This window comes from Kogia breviceps, chromosome 3 (assembly GCF_026419965.1).
Source record: "Kogia breviceps isolate mKogBre1 chromosome 3, mKogBre1 haplotype 1, whole genome shotgun sequence".
NCBI classification, from domain to species: Eukaryota; Metazoa; Chordata; class Mammalia; order Artiodactyla; family Physeteridae; genus Kogia; species Kogia breviceps.
Window position 1 is genome coordinate 77,650,104 of NC_081312.1, and position 17,895 is coordinate 77,667,998.

Genomic DNA, 17,895 nt, shown 5'->3' on the forward strand with positions numbered 1-17,895 from the left:
TGAGAGACAGAGTGTGCTAATGTCATGGTGGGATCCATCTTTCCCCCATCTTCCCTTTTCTCCCCAGCTCCTGCATAACGGTGACACATCTCCTCTTCAGTACAATAATAAGCAAGGAGAGAGGGTCAGAGAGGGAGTCCTGAGAAACTACTGGAAAATTCTGGGCACACTTACCTTGTGTCAAGTGTCTGAGCTAAGATGTGAAGACAGCTCACCATTGTAGTAGAATCGTTCCCTAAAATCAAAAACATCACCTGTGACTCCCCAAAGCATTCAGCCTGTCATTTAAACACAATCTTCTCAATAAGCATAAAACAGCCCAGCTTTATTAACCACCCATACACAAAGTGCCAGGCCTCCGATCGGGGCCAAAGCATTTATCTCTGGCCTGACACATCGCTTTATGATGGAAGTTAGAGGCAGAGCTTAAAGCATTCATTGGCGTGGAAAATCTGAGCTGTTCAAGGGGGAGAGAGGGGTTTATCATACTTCAGACCGACTTGCTATGGCAAATTTAGGTGCCACCTTAGCCCTAAGGCTCAGCTTGTCTGCAGGAGCCACAGATGAAGGCAAAACACAAGTTCAGGATAATTACAGAGGGTGAGGCCTTTATCAATACTTCTCTTACCGAAGAGGGAAATCCTATGTCGAACAAGAGCAGCGAGTTTGCAGAACAGGCTGAAGCAGAAAAGAACGAAAGTCAGAAAGGGACAGAGATTCAAGGAAGACTCATTTGTACCCCACCCCTTGGCCCCTGTGCAGTTAAACAAAGTGCCTAGTACAGCACCCCGGAAAGATGCACTGTGTTCCCCTCAAAGAATCCTCTGGACCACACTAGGACAACATGTGGTTCCCACTGTCTTGCTGGAGAATCACGAGAGGTACCTTGCAGGCAGAAAACAATCCTTCTGCAACAAGTACCATGTTTTGCAATGAGCCATCTGTTGCAAACCACCTCTTGCTATAGCGTACTACATGTTGAAAGGTTCATTTGTATAACATTCATGGATAAACGAGGATTCTGGAAGGAAGCATGATTTTTCCATTATTGCAGTGGATTGCAGGCCCTTTTTGTAGGCTTCACTAGGGGGAACAGGGTGTGAGGCCTTAGTTGGAGGTGCGCAGATGGTGGGATTGGAAGAAAGTTAAAGGTTCAGGTATGGGCAATACTGTGCTGAACCAGAAACAGTTCAAGAAATGGCTTTTCTCTGACATCTCCATTAGCCTATAGGCCTGACTGGGTTGCTGTCCTATCTGTGTCTTTGAAGCTCGGAAATCCCATCTGCTATGCTTTTGTGTTTTTTGACCCTATTCCATGCTTTCACCCGTATTGTCTACCATGGAACCCCTTGGAGTCCAGCTGTGTCTTACTGTTTTACTTTCCACAGTGCCTAATAGAGGGCTTTGTGCAGTTAGCAAAGACCCTGTAGATGTTTCTGAACTCGCTCCTGATAGCCCCTGTCTAGGGGTACTATGGCCATCATTTGACCTGTGTTGCTAAAGTTCTTGGGAGGAGATTGCTCAGAACGCCGACATTACTTGATATTGGCACAGCTAGGTAAGAACTTAGCAATCCCTTCAGAAAGCAGACCTTCCTGGTGGAACAGAAAGAGGGGAAGTAAAATAAAATCACCTGGTACAGGCCATGGGATGCCAAGGTGAGACCTAGCTGAAGTCCTTCCCAAGATCTTCTTAGAAGTCATGGGCGTCTTGCCCCACACAGGGCAAAAGTCTTTAAGGGACAGCTCAAATAGAGAAGAAATCCATCCAAGTGTTGGTGGGGATGAAAATTTGTTCACCTCTAAATGGTTTTCAGTGAATACCCTGAGCCTTTCTGGGCTGTCTACTGGACACCACAGCCAAAGTTTCGGCTGGTTAGTCATTTGTTTTTGCAGTGGAAGTAAGTTGGAAACACTGGCCTAGAGCTTAAGAGCGCTCAGAATAAGTTAACAGAAATTTGGCAGCCAGCGAGTGTGAAATTAAATATGAACTGCTGCTTCTTTTCTCTTCCCCGGATGTTTGTTTTTTTTTTTCAGAGTTATGTATCTGATGAAAACTCATGGAGTTGGCGGAGATCCTAGAAGAATATGAGTTTCTGTGGCTCTGCCAGGACTAGCTGGGCTGTCGTGGTGAAGCGACCTCATCCCGTTCTGTGTTTTAGCTTTCTCATCTGTAGTCAGCGACTAATCACATGACCCTTTTAGTCTGGAGAATTAGAGGCTGATAAACTCAGTTATTTCTGGCAAAATGCTTCAAAATGAACCCACTCTGTATAAAGACAAAATAACATTTCTCTAACTAAAGCAGATCCTTGGGTTGTTTGATCCTAATATAAACCTGGCTCCCCTTGCTGTCAGAAGTGCTTTCTCAGGTATGTCAAGGCCGGGGCCTGAAATTTCCAAAGGCCCTTTTTTGTTGCCTGTGGGACCCACAATTCAAGCAGAAGCGCTGTCCCTCACCCAGAGTTATGAGGGGCCAGGTTCCCCAGGCGCCTCTCTCTCATCTCAGAATTTGAAGGTGATAAATTAAAGAGATCCCAGGGGAGAGATTCCGGAAAGCACAGGTAAATTGCATCAGATGCAGAAGAGGTGGGGTATGGGTGAAGGCTGGGAACAAAAGGGGTCTGGAAATGTGAGCACGTTCAGTGCCGATATGGCCACTTCCATGGGAGGGCGGCGGGCACATTGGTGGATCTGAAAGCTGTTTTCAAGGCCGATCAGCGAGCTCCAGCTTGTATTCCAGCTGTGACAAATGGTGCCTGGCTGAACAAATGTTACATTTCCATGAATTAATACCCTAAGAAAAATAGATGAAGAGAACAGACACACCTGCCCTCTGTTGGCTTATCTGAGTATCTCACTTGGCTCTTCATTTCCTTAACTTCTTACAAAAAAACACTGGTGTGTCATGAAAACATCTAGGAAATCTTGGGTCAGTAACTGATTCTAAGTGTATCTCATTTTGACATCATGCGCTCCTCCCTGCTTAACAAATATTAATATAAGAAGTAATTACTGTGTAGAGAAAATGGCACTCGATCTGGATAGAGAGGGCTATGCTTTCATTCTTGCCCTAACTTACTACCTGGGTCACTTTAGGCACTGGAGTGAACCTGCCCAAACCTCAGTTTCCTCATCTGCAAAATGGAGATCATAACACACAGGTGGTCTTGGAATTTAAAGCATTGTGGTGTTTCACAATGATATTTCCACAAGTGGGCAATAACTTGTGCATATGAAAAATCGAGCTCACTGCTGAGCCATGCTGTGCTTGATAAATGTCAGCTAAATCCTAAGGTTGAATATCGTCCCAAAGACGGTGATATTCAATGGCTGGGCCCTTATAAAATATAAAGTACATTGTTCACCATCAGTGGATGCCAGGGAAAGGACTGATAGACTGCCTTTATTGCAGTCCTTAACTCTTTGCCATTTAGAAGTCTAATCCATCCCTTGTCATTCGTAAATCAAATACAGAGAACCTGAGGCATAGTGGTATCCACTTGTAGCCTGATCATGAAGCACCTGCTTTGTTCTCAGCTCTGCTGAGGCATCCACGCGTCACGCTTAGTGGAATAAGAAGGGGAGCTGGTGCTTTTGATGAAAATTTGCTTCCTGTTAGGAATTTAAATTGAATTATGTCACTCTAGATTTCAAATCTCAGGTCATCCACACCAGGACTTGTAAGATCTGATTCCTTAAAAAAAAAAATTAAGCTTAAAAAGCCTGAGAAGAATGAGATTGAAAACACTATTAATCCGTTTTTTCTCAACGTTGTGTGTTTGCTTTTCCCAAGCTTCAGAACTACCTTCTCCTTTTTCTAAATGTTATTTCAGGATAGAAGCTGACCTGAGTATGTAAGTTTCCCCAAGCCCTACTGATACCCCCAAACAGTGCACCTCTCTTGGTTGCCAAAATAATATACAGATAAGTGTGAATAAAGTCACTTTCAGAACCAAGATGATAACCAAAACCTCTGAGCTACCAATCATCGGGCGACAGTTCATTTCTCCAAAAGATTCACCATGGAAGCCCCAGGAGTCTGGGGTTTTACATAAATCACATCAGTACTGTGACCTTCTCTTCTGTAGACTCACCTGGCCACCATTTCTTTCTCTTTATGAGAGGCATACCCGCTGCTGCTAAGGGGCTTCAGAGGGGACGAGAGGAAGTAGAGGCGGTGATTGGTAAAGTACTGGTCAACCAGTGGGAGGAGAACCTGAAAGAACCACCAGAGATGAACTTCTAGGAGGCTGGCCAAAGCCCTTCCTCTGGTTCCTTTGAAAAAGTGCATTCTTAATGAGCAAAAAGACTCTGAACACAAAAAGACTCTGGTCCTGGAATTTCTAGGAAACTCTACTCTGTGAATCCCAGTTTCCAAAACATTTTTTTTCTTCTATGCCTGTAACCAGAGGCCTTAGAAATACGTGAAGGGATAGCGCAGGACACTGACTGAGGGCCCAAAGAAATGCACATCCTGAATCAACATTTTCAGGGGCGTCCTGTAGGACATCTGCACTCAGATGTGGCTTCTTGGGCATGGCGTCCAACAGAATATTTGAGGCATGGCCCAGCACTACTGGACTTGACCATCCTGTCTCTGCTTCTCAGAGCATGGCTACCCCAAAGTGTCACTTGTATTTAGTCCTCTGAGTAGGGTTATGTGGCTGAGACAGCTCACTGGCACCCAAAGTCGTTCTTCCCTTCTTTCTCTTAGCAGTAGAAATCACCGTGTTTTAGCTGGGCATGGGGTCACCCAGTTAAAGCATGCATTATACACCTCCCTTGCAGCTAGCTGAGGCTGAAATGATTAAGTTCTAGCCACTTAATAAAACAACTTTTATTAAACTTTAGAACTTTAATAAAACAACTGCTTGCCCTCCCCTATCCCTTCCCCCTTTCTCACAGATGGGGTACAGGTCAGTCTGGACCACTGTCAGGGACCACATCTTAGGAGATGAGAGAGCATCAAGAGAGGAAGAACCCGAGTCCCTGGGTGATGCGTGGAGCAGAGCAGGCTCGGACCACCTACCTGCCTCAGGACCTTTCCACAAACAGAGAAACACATGTCCATCTCATCAAAGTCATTACTGGAGTTTTGGATATCTTTGTTGGATCTGCTTAACTTGTACCCTAAATTGTACAGATCCCAAGAAGAAGGTAATCCAGTCAAATGCAGAGAGTCACTTACTTTGGCAAAGAATTTGATCTCCTGGTCATGGGGAGACTTTTCAGTTTTCCCACTGCTGACAATGGCTTCTACAAAGACAAACGTGACACAAAGTTGGCCAGAGATAAAGAAAACAAAAACTAAAAGAGTCACAGCATTAAAGAAACAGAGCAGCTGTTCATCATGAAAAGGCCATTTGATTTTACCATGGAAATTTAAATTTACATTTAAAATATCTAATATTTTACAAAGTACTTTATAATTGTGAGGGTTGCTTACTTCTTGTGTCAATTCTCTAGGGTTTACTACTCTTTACTGATAAGAAGGCAGCTTCAGAGAGGTTGAGTCATATGCTCACAGCCATAAAGCAAAACGATGGAAAACTTAGAAGTGGATGAGTTATGTGAAAAATGACAAATGATTCAATCAAACCCAGAAGGGAAACCAAAGACAAAACTGATTTTTTAAAAGTGTGTGTGTGTGGGAAATCTCAGCCACTGTGTCCTTCCCTAAACCATATGTTTAAAAGAATCATGAACAGCTACAGTATGAAAGCATTGCTCTTCATAAAAGGAATATCTAATTCCTTTTGGTATTATGAGAAGCACACATTTTTCTAATATTTCACAATGATACTTACCCAAATGGGCAATAAACTCTTGAGCAGAATCAACATATTTCAGGATCTTCTTCAAAAACTTATAGGCAAACCTCTTTTCCATGGAGGAGGCATCCAGCTCCATATCCTTGATACCTCTAGATTGGAAATGGGTAAACCCCAGGGAGTAACAGAGATAACAATGTGACTTTGGTGCACAAGCAATTTTCTCCATGTCAACTCTGCTTTCCAAATGTTAATGGCTATTCTGGTTTAGTGACCTGACTCATCATTTGACTCATTTCCCCTTGCCCTTGAAAGCTGCCTCTGTGAGCATGCAACACCTGAGCTACAATAATTTCTGAAAAGATTTTTCAGAAAGATCTTTGTCGTTCATTCAACAAACACTGAGCTGGGGATAAATCAGAGATGCAAACAAGAATCCCTGCACTCATGGAACTTACGTGCTTGCTATAAACAGGTACAAACGCTACATACAACGAAATATAAATTATCTGGGGACTTCCTTGGTGGTGCAGTGGTTAAGAATCCGCCTGCCAATGCAGGGGAAACAGGTTCAAGCCCTGGTCCGGGAAGATCCCACATGCCGCTGAGCAATGAAGCCCAAGAGCCACAACTACTGAAGCCCGTGTGCCTAGAGCCCGTGCTCCGCGACAAGAGAAGCCACCGCAATGAGAAGCTCGCGCACCGCAATGAAGAGTAGCCCCCGCTCGCCACAACTAGAGAAAGCCTGCGTGCAGCAACGAAGACCCAATGCAGACAAAAATAAAATAAATAAATTTTAAAAAATTATCTGGAATGCTGTAAGTTAATAAGTTGTGTGAAAAAAAGAAAAACTAAAGCAAGACGAAAGGGCCCAAGAGTGCCTGAAGTGGCGTTGAGCGGACTGTCGTGTTAAATCAGTGCTGGGCTTGTTGGAAGGATGACACTGGGGTATAGGCTTGAAGGAGGTGGGCCATAGAGACATCAGGGGAGAGAGCTTTCCAGGCATGGGGAGCAGGGGTGCAGAGGTCCTGAGTGGGAGCATGCATGCTGAGCTGAGGCCAGCATGGAGGGATAGAAGTGAGCAGGCAGTCCGAGGGGCGTGGGGTAGGCAGTGGGGACAACCGTCAGGGTGCCGTGGGCCGTCCTTAGCATTTTGCTTTTGCTTTGAGATGGGAAGCTATTGAAAGTTTTGAATAGAGGAAACGACATGATATGACTCACACTGTAACAGAATTACTCTAGTTGATAGGATTAAAATTGACTGAGGGCAAGGTTTGAAACAGGGGGCCCAGGAAGGAAGCCCTTTCAGCAATGGCAGTGACAGCACGAAGGGTGAGAAGTGGTCAGATTCTGGGTATCTTAAGGGGAGAACCATCAGGATTTCCTAAAGGATTGGATGTGGGTTGAGGGAAAAAGAGAGGAGTCAAGGTTTTTGGCTTAAGCATCGGGAAGAACAGGCTGTCATCAAGTGATGGGGAAGTTGAGGATGGAGCAGGTTTAAGGCATGGATAGCGGGAACCTAGGGTTTCTCCTTGGTGACAAGGATGCTACCGCCTTATCGGTACATCCAAGTGCCCGCCACAGGCTCTGGCTCAGGGTAAACCACTACAAGGGTGCGTTTGCTGACTTCAGTGATCTTCCCCCCCCCCATTTCCTTGATTCCCTTCTTATAGTAAAGAGGAATTTTTCACTTCTGTGAGCAAGTTATTTATTGGCAAATCATAGTCTGCATGCATCTTGGTGTTAAGAACAGGATTAAAATGACGATGGGAGTCTTTCTCAAATGCTTCCCCAGAGGCTGTCTCCTGCTGCCTGACCTTTCCCACTCAACAATACAGCAAATAGGTTTTGTTATTTTTTCCTATGAGCTACAACAGAAATATTTGTATAGATTTTTATTTAGCTTTCTGTCATTCAGTGGCAAAAATTCTGTAGGAAGCTAAAAGAAGAAACAGCAGCTGGCTCAGCAGACATTTCTTTCAGGAGGAATGGCTTATCGAGGTGGGGACACTGCCATGTTTCTCTTTCTACAAAGGACACAGCAAGCACAGCCCATCACCGACACCCGACCAGCGGGGAAAACAGGTTCTACCTTTAAGACTTAAGCAGCCCAGACCATCCTCACCTAAAACATTTGTCTAGATGATTCTGACAAACATAAGTTTGAGATAAAGTCTTAGGAAATCATGATTCATTCAGTCTCTCCAGTGGAGTTGCCATCTTTGTTCAAAGGTTGTTGATGTCACTCACCTTCCCTATTGTTATTATGGCATTTCATTAAATATCACATAAGACAAAAAAATACAAGTGTGAAGAGAACTGGTGATTCTGTGAGAACTAAGCTGCATATTTTGCAAAGACCTGCGATTGTAAGTTTCCAAATACAGGGTTTCTGAATTAGGCATGAGTGAGACAACCGTAAAAGATAGGGAGGAAATTGCATTCACATTGTTTTGTATGTACCTTAATTCTCTTAACTGTACCTTAACTGCTCTTTAGCCCAATTTCAAGAGCTTTGAGGATGCATTATGGATGTGGTTTATAATTCCAATCAATAAAACAACCAACAAAGATGAGATCTGGGTGCCTATGGTACAAGATTTGTGAATGAATGCATGTGTGTTTGTTTTAATTAAAATTAAATGTTTAAGGTATAGATGTATAATTTGTCACGATTCCTTGCTGTAACTGATTTTTAGAAATTGATATCGACCAGTCTTATTTATGTCGGAAGAGAGGGCTTCATGCTCCAGAATAAACATCTATTCATTTCAAAAGACTCAACCGCTATCCTTACACTGATCTGCTTTGCAGGCAGGTGATCAAATATCTAGAGCACGAGAGACCACACAAGCCTGCCCCTGCCCCGCTAACGTCACCTGGAAGACGACTTACCTAGAAACCACAATGCCGTTCACTTGGAGGAACTTAAACAGGTCCTGTGCCTTCTCCCGGTCCCTGAACTTTTCCTTGGCGGTCAAGGTGTCATATGGTACCAAAAGAGGGTGACTGCCGCCACCTGGGGTCAGTAAAGTGAGAGATGACACAATAGGTGGCTCTTCTTTTGCACTTCTGGGAAGACACACCTGCCCCCCAGCTCACCTTCTGCGGGAGATGCTGTGAACCTAGCTCACCTTTGCTCTCCAGCTCCAGCTTCTTCTTCTTGGCCCAGATATTGTGATAGTTCTCAGCTATCACCTCCACCATCCCCTGTGTCCCACCAAGGAGACGACAGTCAGAGAGAAAGCAAGCAAGAAAAATGGGTTCATATCTGCCCCGCTATTTCAGGCAGCCTCGGGGACAGAGCACCACCAAATGCTAATGGCACACTGCTGAGTGTCTCCCATCATTAAGTAGTCTGTGCTTATGCACCTGATTAGTTTTATATCTTCCCATACACACAGAAAAAAATTTCTAATTCTGTCCTTTTCTGGTAACTTATTATCTTGGCAGTTTGATGCATTTCTGGGAAACATACATTTCCGTTGGAAACTGCATTCTGGTGGCACTTCATTTGTCACAGGAGTTAAGTATTTTACTCCTGACCTGAGATAGGGAGCTGGGAGTGGGGGTCAAGCAAAACTCTAGGATCCCCGAAAGCCTTTAGCTTAGCAAACTAAAAATCACATGTTGGAGAAAACGGCTGCACATTAAGATTTCTCAAATAGAATGCATCTTTATAAGGTTCATAAAATAGTGACCCGGAATGAAGGGTGTACTTTGGAAAGAAACTTTCTTTAAGGTCCAAAGCGTTGGTCTGATGGACTCTCTGAGGAGTAATGACCTCAGGCTGGGGCCGGTCACGGTCACTGACATGTGCACAGGGGAGGAATGAGGGTGAGGAAGCTTAAGCCTTTAATTTCATCCTCTTGGGTATAAGTCCCTAAATCCTACAATGATGACTTGTCTGTACCACCAAGGGCAACTCAAGTGAATCCACCACGGGATATGCGATTGTCCTCAAGGTTGGGGGGCTCGGTGTGAGCAGTCCAGCACCCCAACCCAGGGGTCACCTCGTACACTTTCTCCTAGTTGTAAATAGCCTTGTTACTAGTTATTTCTCCTGGCTGTTATAAGTTCTGTTTTGGGTTTTCGTACAGTTAATTTGCCATTCGATCTTCCTTCTATTGAGTCATGACCTGCTATGACGTCTCTAGAAGAAGCGCAAAGCCTCACCTTCTCAGACTGTTGGTTAATTCTATTGCGACTGTGTCAGATGAGTGGCCTCTGCTCGTTGGGGCCCTCTCTAATTTTGATATTTCAGTGGTGATACGTTTTAGGCATTCTTCCCCCTCGCCCCTTTCTAAAAAACTCTTTGGAGGGTAATATGTCCTGCACTTGAGGGGTTTTAGAAAGTCCGTTACGCTGTTCTGAAAGTATCAACACTGACCTGGAGCTCTCTGGAGAGCACAACGTTGGAGAGATCCAGGGGAGCAGGGCTGTAGCTGTTGCCCTAGGAAAGCAAAGGCAGAATCACTGGGTTTCCCGTTACTTGCCTTATTCTTATCAGCATCCCTGACTTCAGTGGCCAAAGATATGTCCCGCGAGATTCCCAGGGCTCTTTGGTGGCGGGCCTCATCTCTGATACCCTGGGGATAGCTTTCCTAGATTCTCCATGGGTTCTACTGGCCTAGTGTTGGCCTCTGGGCGTGATGGTCATACCTGGCTGGCCTGGGACACGCTTCGAAGCTTCTCATTTTCCCGCTGTTGAAATAGGGCTTCTCCCTCTTTGGTCCTGTCTACCGTCCAGCCCACAGCCAGCATGGTTTTCAGGGACTCTCTGGCAGGCCAGCGATAAATTTCCTTCTCCTGGAAGAACATTGGAGCGGAAGAGTTGTGCAGGGCACGCCCCGGCACTGTGGCTGCCTTGTCTCCCGGAAGAGAGGTTCTCCCACCGAGGAGGGGGCTAAGTGGTTCCAACTTCCTCTCAGTGGGTCAGAATACCCTCTGCAGCATCCCATCTGAAACATGTCATCCGTCTTTCTGAGGTTTTAAAGTATAGGACCCCACAGTCTCCTGCTTTTAGAGGGAATGTGCCAGACACATCCGCAGTTTGTGGAGAAAGCAGAGCAACAACAGGAGAATGACTTCTTCCCTCCCCCCACCCCCCAGCGCTGCCACCTCTGCCTCCTCTGTGCCCCACCCACTGCACAAGCGTTGCCTGCCCTGGACCCACTCCTTTCTCTCCAGAGTGACTTCTGTTCTCTGGTAGGTACTTAAGATGGGACATGTCAAAATGCATTTGCACGAAGCTCTCCTCGGAGCATGGGAAATAGACTTTCTTAGATTTAGAATTCTCTTTTGAGCCATGCACAATTTTATAACTGGTCAATATGCACATAAAGATACACATGTCATCCTTTACTTGTGACACTAGGTCTAAAGCCTACAAGGAACTCTTACTGATCGCAAGATAGGAATTCAGAGTTGAATTGAACCAAATTTCATAATTTAAAAAAAAACACAAAGAAACCAAGACACCTGTCCACGTTTCCCTGGGGACTCTCTTCTCTATTCTTTTTATCCGTCATGATTGGCAGTCCTTTTTATCTGAATTTTCTCCAACAATGCAAGTCCCCCCGCCCCCTGCAAAAATCTAACAGAAGCCCTTCCTAGTTCAGTTACAAGTGAAACACAAATGCATTTTGGCCCAGCCTCTAAGTGCTGACTGGTGCTTCTCTCTCCAATGGGCTTTCAGGACCAAATAGCAGAATGGGAGGCTGGGTTCTCAGAAACCAGTCTTGAGGCTGTGGCCCATGGGCCAGCTCCTGAGGAGTCTGCCAAGTCCTGGAAAGTCTCTAAGGAACTGGATGGTGAATTTGCCCTCAACTCCTCTGCCATCTGATATAATTCCCAGTGAAGGGAAATTAGCACGGCCTGGTCCTTACCTTCTCTGTTAATGTCTTGAAAGGCCTGATCAATGGATGGGTCTTCACATTTTCATCCAGGGAAATTCCATATTTCCATCCATTCTGACTCTGCAGAAATGTTCTCAGTTCAAGTAACCTTGGCACCCAGAGAGCCCCGCTATGTGACCCACATCCCAGCTTCAATTTTCACTGAACAAATAGAATAATGGAATGTGACAGAGCTTGGAAATTTCCCTCCAAAATGTCTAATTGATCCTTTAGGGCTGTCAGGCTCTCTGCCCCCTGAATTTTGAAGCCTGCTCCTTTATTTCTTCTCGTTTTAGTTGCGGTCCCCTCCACTTACTCGCTTGTGTTTCAGGCCCACTACAGACAGAAGTATGCTTCAAAAGACCTGAGAACTATGCTATTCAGAACAATGTGTCACAATCAGAGACAAGGACAGATGTCAAGGCTGAAGGCTCATGAGTATTGGACCTACTGGCCACGGCATGGAGGAGGCTGATTTGGTTTGCACCCCTTGCCCGCCAACCCCAGAGCAAAGCTCTAGCAAGGCATGTTTCTAGAATCATAGAGGTTTAAGAATTTCAAAAGTCATGCAACAAACACTGGTTGAATGCCTATGACAGTAGGTGCCAAACTCTGTCCCAGGCATGGTGGATACAGAGATAAATAAGGCTCTGTTTTCCATAACCTCACAGCCCCCAAAGACTTCTGGTTGCTCTTTCTCAGCCTCTGCCAATGTCCCCTTGTTAATGTGGCTGTTTCTCAAGTTTCTGGCCCTTCTCAAGGAACACTGTCCCTGGGGGATATAATCTAGGCCCATGGTCCCTAAGTGGACTATAGCCCAAATCAACATTTCCAGCCCAGATCTCTCTCCTAACTTCCATACCTATTTAAGCTCTGCTTGGATGGCCATAGGTACCTCTCAACAGGTCTGAAACAGCACCTGGAATTTCACTTCTCCAAATGGCTCTTCCTCTCAAGTTCCCTGTGTCTCCGTGAACAGCAGCTTACATTCGCTTTTCAAGCCGGAAATGCGGGAACCTTCCTTCTCTGCACCCTCTCATGTGTGTTCAACCTCCCAGACCTATTGGTCTGCCCCTCCTTCACTTGCCAGTGCTTTAGCTCAGGCCACCGTCAGCTGTCACCTGGAACACTGCAACGGCTTCCTATGCGGTCTCCCTGTCTCTGGTCTTGCTGTCTCTCGCGGCTTCCATTTTCTACACCACTGTCAAGTGATTTTTATAAAATACCCTGCTCGGGGCACTCTGCTGCTTTAAACATTTCTGATTCCCAGCTGCCATCATGGTAAAAATCCAAATTCTTTCTGGCTTCTACTGCTGCAGCGAAGATCTTGTTGGCCCTCTAGGCTCACGTCCTGCCTTCTTCCCCCGCCCTACTCCGTGACCCCAATGTATTGAGCCAAGCTCCCCTAAAGCCACCACACTCTCTTGCTTCTCGGGGTCTGCACCCACTGCTTCCATGGCCTGCAGTGCACTTGCTCCCCTGTGCCTGAACAATGGCCCCTCATTCATCACACCCTGTAGGTGTCAGCAGCTCGAGGAAGCATTCCCGGACCCTCCCTGTTGGGTTGGGGTCTCTTCCTGTGTGCTCTCCCCCCGTGCTCATGTCCACCATGGCACGGCACCACCTGTATACTGGCTGCTTTACTTGGTTTCTCCCACCGATTGTGGGGTCCTTGAGGGCAGGGGAAAATACCCTTTTCCTGTCATATTATCAATGCCCACCTGGCAAGGGTGAGCAAACTGAAGCTTCCAGGCTAGTGGATGAGAGAGATTCATCAAATACCACACGAGTAAATGCATAGTTGGTAACTGGTATATATAAATGTATAACTGTTGCAAATCCAACTATATAAGACTGCTGTAAAAATACTGGGAAGGAAAAGAGCAAGGTGCTAAGAGGGCCTATATCTGAGAAATCTGGGAAAGAGGCGTCCTAGGAATTCACACTTGGACAGATTTTGAAGGAGGAATTGGTGAATGGTGTTTTCACATGTGCGAGTGCAGATGGGTACCTGGCTCAGACAGGGGACAGATTCAGGCATATGCAGAGAGAGAGAGAGAGAGAGAGAGAGAGAGAGAGAGAGAGAGAGAGAGAGAGAGAGTGTGTGTGTGTGTGTGTGTGTGAGAGAGAGAGAGAGAGAGAGAGAGAGAGGGAACGAGCCTAAATGAAGGGGATATGGTTGGAGGGCAGAGGGTGAAGGGAGAGATGAGGCTAGAGATGGTAGCAGAGACCAGATTAAGCAGTACCTAACAGGCCATATTACAGATTTTGACGTTTACATGAAAAGAGTCGGAAGTTATTAAGGGATTTTAACAAGGAGAAGGGGCTGGGTTGGAGAACATGACCCATTTGGGAGAATCTGACCAAATTTGCATACTGAAACCATCACTTTCCTGTAGCGTGAAGAACAGACTGGAGAAAGTGCACTTGGGCAGACTAGTTAGAAGGTTATCACATCGTCTGGGTGAAAGGTGAGAGCAGCTTGGACTAAAACCACGGCATGGGCACAGAGAGAACCATTCAAATTCAAAAGCGACTAAGGAGGTAAAATGCACATGGCTTAGGGATGGACTGGATATTGCGATGGATTCCTGTGTTGTCATTGGCTGCTTTTGTCCTACACCAGCAGAGATGAGTGGTTGCAGCGGAGACTGTCCAGCCCACAAAGCCTAAAATGTTTACTCTCTGGCCCTTTATAGAAAAAGCATGCCAACCTCTGCTCTAGAATCATGAGTATTAGCCCATTCTACAGATACAACGATTGGTATCATCATGAGCTCTAAACAGGGGTTCAGGAAAGAATCAGAGCAGAGGCTGAGCCAGGGCTTCAAGCTGTCCCTCATCCAGGGTGCATCCAGGCAGGTGGTTTCTGCGGCCTTGCTGTGGAGACAGGTCCACCGTTACGGGCTGTAAGCTGCAGCTGGGCAAAGGTCCAGTGTTTAACTGGCTGCCCACAGGACTCCAAGATGTCTTTGGCATTCCTCCCCATGTGCCTGCCAGCATTAAAGGGCTGACAGAGCAATTAAACTTATTAGCAGCCTGACCTCATGTGGTGAAGAATTTTAAACACCAGCTGGACAGGCTTACTAATAAGGGAGAGACTGGAAGTTCCAGCACTGCCTGCCACAGGAAGCCGTGTGTCCTCCCTAGAATAAAATTCAGCTTGCTGGCAAAATGCAAGGGTAAAGCTTTCCATTCAATTTTCCCTTTTTCCGACACTACATTCAAAGGAAACATTTAATAAAAGCCACCGGCCCCACGTTAAGCCTTTACGTCAAACACACGCAAGCACGTGCTTGGGCGCCGACTCCAGGAAATGCAACGTGACGACACACATTAACACTCCCAGAAGCGATCATTTTCTTGAGACACAAAAAGCCGCAATCAGCAACTGCCCCCGCCCATTTCTCTGATCTCCACCAACCCTGGGAAATTGCCGCTCAGAAATAATGAATGCCATTAGCATGGCGACTCTGTCACTTAGACAAGTCAGGCAGACTTCCAGGATTGGACCCTTTCGTGTTCTTGGGCTGTTGTTTTGTTTTGTTTTTTTTCCCATGACAATTGTCGGTTGGATGATGATCCCTACCTTATCACAGGCCCATTTATCATGCGAGTGCTCAGCATACTTGGTGACGATGTATTCCAATTTTTCAGGCAAGGAGAAACTGTGAAATGAGGGGAAAAATAAAATTACAACCTCCCCAAGCACTTCAGTCACATGTGCCGAAAAGATGGCCAGAGCTAACAATCAGCCATCAGAAGTTGCATGTGATCAACCAGCTAACCCCAGATGTGAAGTTGGACCCCAGACGCAGTGACCTTCCTGAGCTCAAAGCATATCCAGGACTAGGTCACAGACACACCCATGGCTAATCAGAGGGCATCTCTGCAGCAGCCTCTGCTTCACAGGTGGCCTCCCTCCAGCTGCTCTGGGTTCCCTTGGCTCCTAAGAACCACTTTGGCTCCTGGGCCAGACCTGTCCGGATGAATCCCTTCATCCAAAGACACTGTCCTGCCATCTCACAACACCGATCTGCGGATGGCAGAAGTGGGTAGCTACAGGACCAAATGATACAAAATAGTGCTTGTCTACCTTTTGCGGTTTGGTGATTCATGTTCAAATACTAAAATCATGGCAACCCAGTAGACACCCCTGTCAGTTCTGTTAGCCCTGCAGCTTTTGCCCCTTCTGTTGGCAATACGCCTCCACTTCGCTTTAAGGAATAAGGCTTCCTGACTTGTGTGCAGTCTTATGTGAACTGTCTCTGAGGACTGTCTCTGACGAGTCCAGTCAGACTCACTCTTCCTGGAATTTGAATCTTTTTTTTTTTAAATTGGCTGCACTGCACGGCTTGTAGGATCTCAGTTCCCCAACCAGGGATTGAACCTGGGCCACAGCAGTGAAAGCACTGAATCCTAACCACTAGGCCACCAGGGAACTGGGATATGAATCCTCAGTTGAGTGAGACCAGGACAGCAAACTCTTCAGGGTGATTCATCCAATGTGGACACCTGGAGAATGTCCATCTGGTCACTCTGCCTTAGTTCCTGCCCTTGCTGAGGCCTGCTTAGTCAGCCTTTCACTAGGTTTTAATAATGACCCCACATCCTTGCAATAAGGCCCTTTTCTGTTTAAGTTTTGGTCACAGTCCCCATTATACATATTACTCAAAGAGCCATACTGATGTCAGAGGTCTACTAGAAGAAATCTCAAAAAAACAACGAATGAGTCACCATTAGCATACCATTGCTTGAGTACCGCATTGTCTCATAGTGTTTACAAAACCATCCAAGTGATCACACCTTTTGTCCTCCTTCAGCACACTTACGTTTTCATAGGGCCAAGTTCTCCAGATCAATACCTGCCTTCCCTTTGGCCTTAGCTTGAAGGCTCACCACACCCCTTACCTCTTCCTTACAGCAGGTTCAATTCGGTTTCCCATCATCCGCTCAGCTCAAGGCTCTGCTGATGGAATATGTATTTAATTTTCCCAAAGATGAATTTTATATGTTATCACAAGCTGACAGCTCTGGGGAAGGGCTCAGGCTGTGGCTCTCATCTGAGAACTAGTGCCATAAAACATAAGTCCAAGGGGCTCACAGAGGATGCCTTCTTTTCCCTTCTCATTCTACAGCAGTTTTGGAGCTTTTTGTTGAAACTGCAGCTGGAGATGAAGCCTGTATGCCCCACAACCCATAATCATAATTGGGGTCGTACCGCCAAAGGCAAAATTGAGCAGATCTTGTCTAATACTTTGTCCGTGGCCTAATCATCACCAGCAAGGAATGCTGGAGAATCAGGGGGAGAAATGAAAAAGCGCTATTGTAGAGTTTTTCCAAAGACCCAGCATCCGCTGGCAAAGAGCAGGTCCAATCGCTCAAATAAGGACCCCATGTTGTTCTGCCCTCACACCCTGAAGTCCTGCTGGAGCTCAGCTGAGTGTTATTTATGGAGATGTTTTGATGTATGATGTTATTAGTACTGTACAGGCCTAATTCACAAAGAGCAAAGATTTTGTCAAAAAACTCATTAATAAATTAATTGCATCATTTGTCAGGGTTCTTGCAGTGCCTCAGGTGACACATGTGGAGAGCATCCACCTCTTATAATAAATAAACCAACCCCACTCTCCAAAAAAAAAGCCCAGAATATAATAATACAGCATATAATCAGATATGGATGGATTAATCTTTCAGGAGTTGAGGACAAAATCTAGCACCTAATGTGACTTGTAGTGTCAAGGGACATGACGAACCATGTTGGCAGGAGGGAAGGAAGAGAAGCTTAAATTTCTGGCTACCTTCTGAAAGAGAAACACTGGCCATGGGGCAAAATCTAGGACCAGCTTAGAGATGATTCTGGACTCACTTCATGGTGTTGATAGGCTTGGGGTCAAAGTTGCCATCTGCGTCCACTGAGATCTGTTTCTCCAATGTGGCTGAGATTCTGGTATCTAAATAGTCTGGTGGCAAGGCCCCAGCTATAGCACTGAGACAGGGCAGGGCCATTCGGAAAAGATCTGGGTCATAGCTCTGTGAGGAAAGACAAAGACCACATTAGCACACACACCAAAACCATAGCCCGCCAGGCAGAACCACTCACCGATTAGCTGGGAAGAAGAAAAAAAAACAAAACACATGCATTTGCCCAAGTTAACCAAAATGGGGAACATGTAAGGCCTGTAATACATTCTGGTGGAAACTGAGGTATCCTTGTCACAG

At 45.8% G+C, this 17,895-nt stretch overlaps 1 protein-coding gene across 10 annotated transcripts in view; it reads right to left on the reverse strand.

The window, feature by feature from the left end:
* The window catches only part of RYR3 (ryanodine receptor 3), a 550,085-nt gene that overhangs the window by 86,169 nt on the left and 446,021 nt on the right, over positions 1–17,895 (reverse strand). For 9 of the 10 annotated variants that reach the window (XM_067028902.1, XM_067028901.1, XM_059058605.2 and 6 more), the window contains 12 exons: positions 17,543–17,706; positions 15,260–15,338; positions 11,662–11,751; positions 10,436–10,582; positions 10,164–10,226; positions 8,908–8,983; positions 8,669–8,792; positions 5,810–5,925; positions 5,191–5,258; positions 4,097–4,218; positions 629–678; positions 175–235 (listed from right to left, as the gene is read on the reverse strand). In XM_067028902.1, coding sequence (XP_066885003.1) covers positions 175–235; positions 629–678; positions 4,097–4,218; positions 5,191–5,258; positions 5,810–5,925; positions 8,669–8,792; positions 8,908–8,983; positions 10,164–10,226; positions 10,436–10,582; positions 11,662–11,751; positions 15,260–15,338; positions 17,543–17,706 — 1,160 coding nt within the window. The remainder of the gene's footprint in view (positions 1–174; positions 236–628; positions 679–4,096; positions 4,219–5,190; positions 5,259–5,809; positions 5,926–8,668; positions 8,793–8,907; positions 8,984–10,163; positions 10,227–10,435; positions 10,583–11,661; positions 11,752–15,259; positions 15,339–17,542; positions 17,707–17,895) is intronic. The other variant, XM_067028899.1, reaches the window with a different exon arrangement.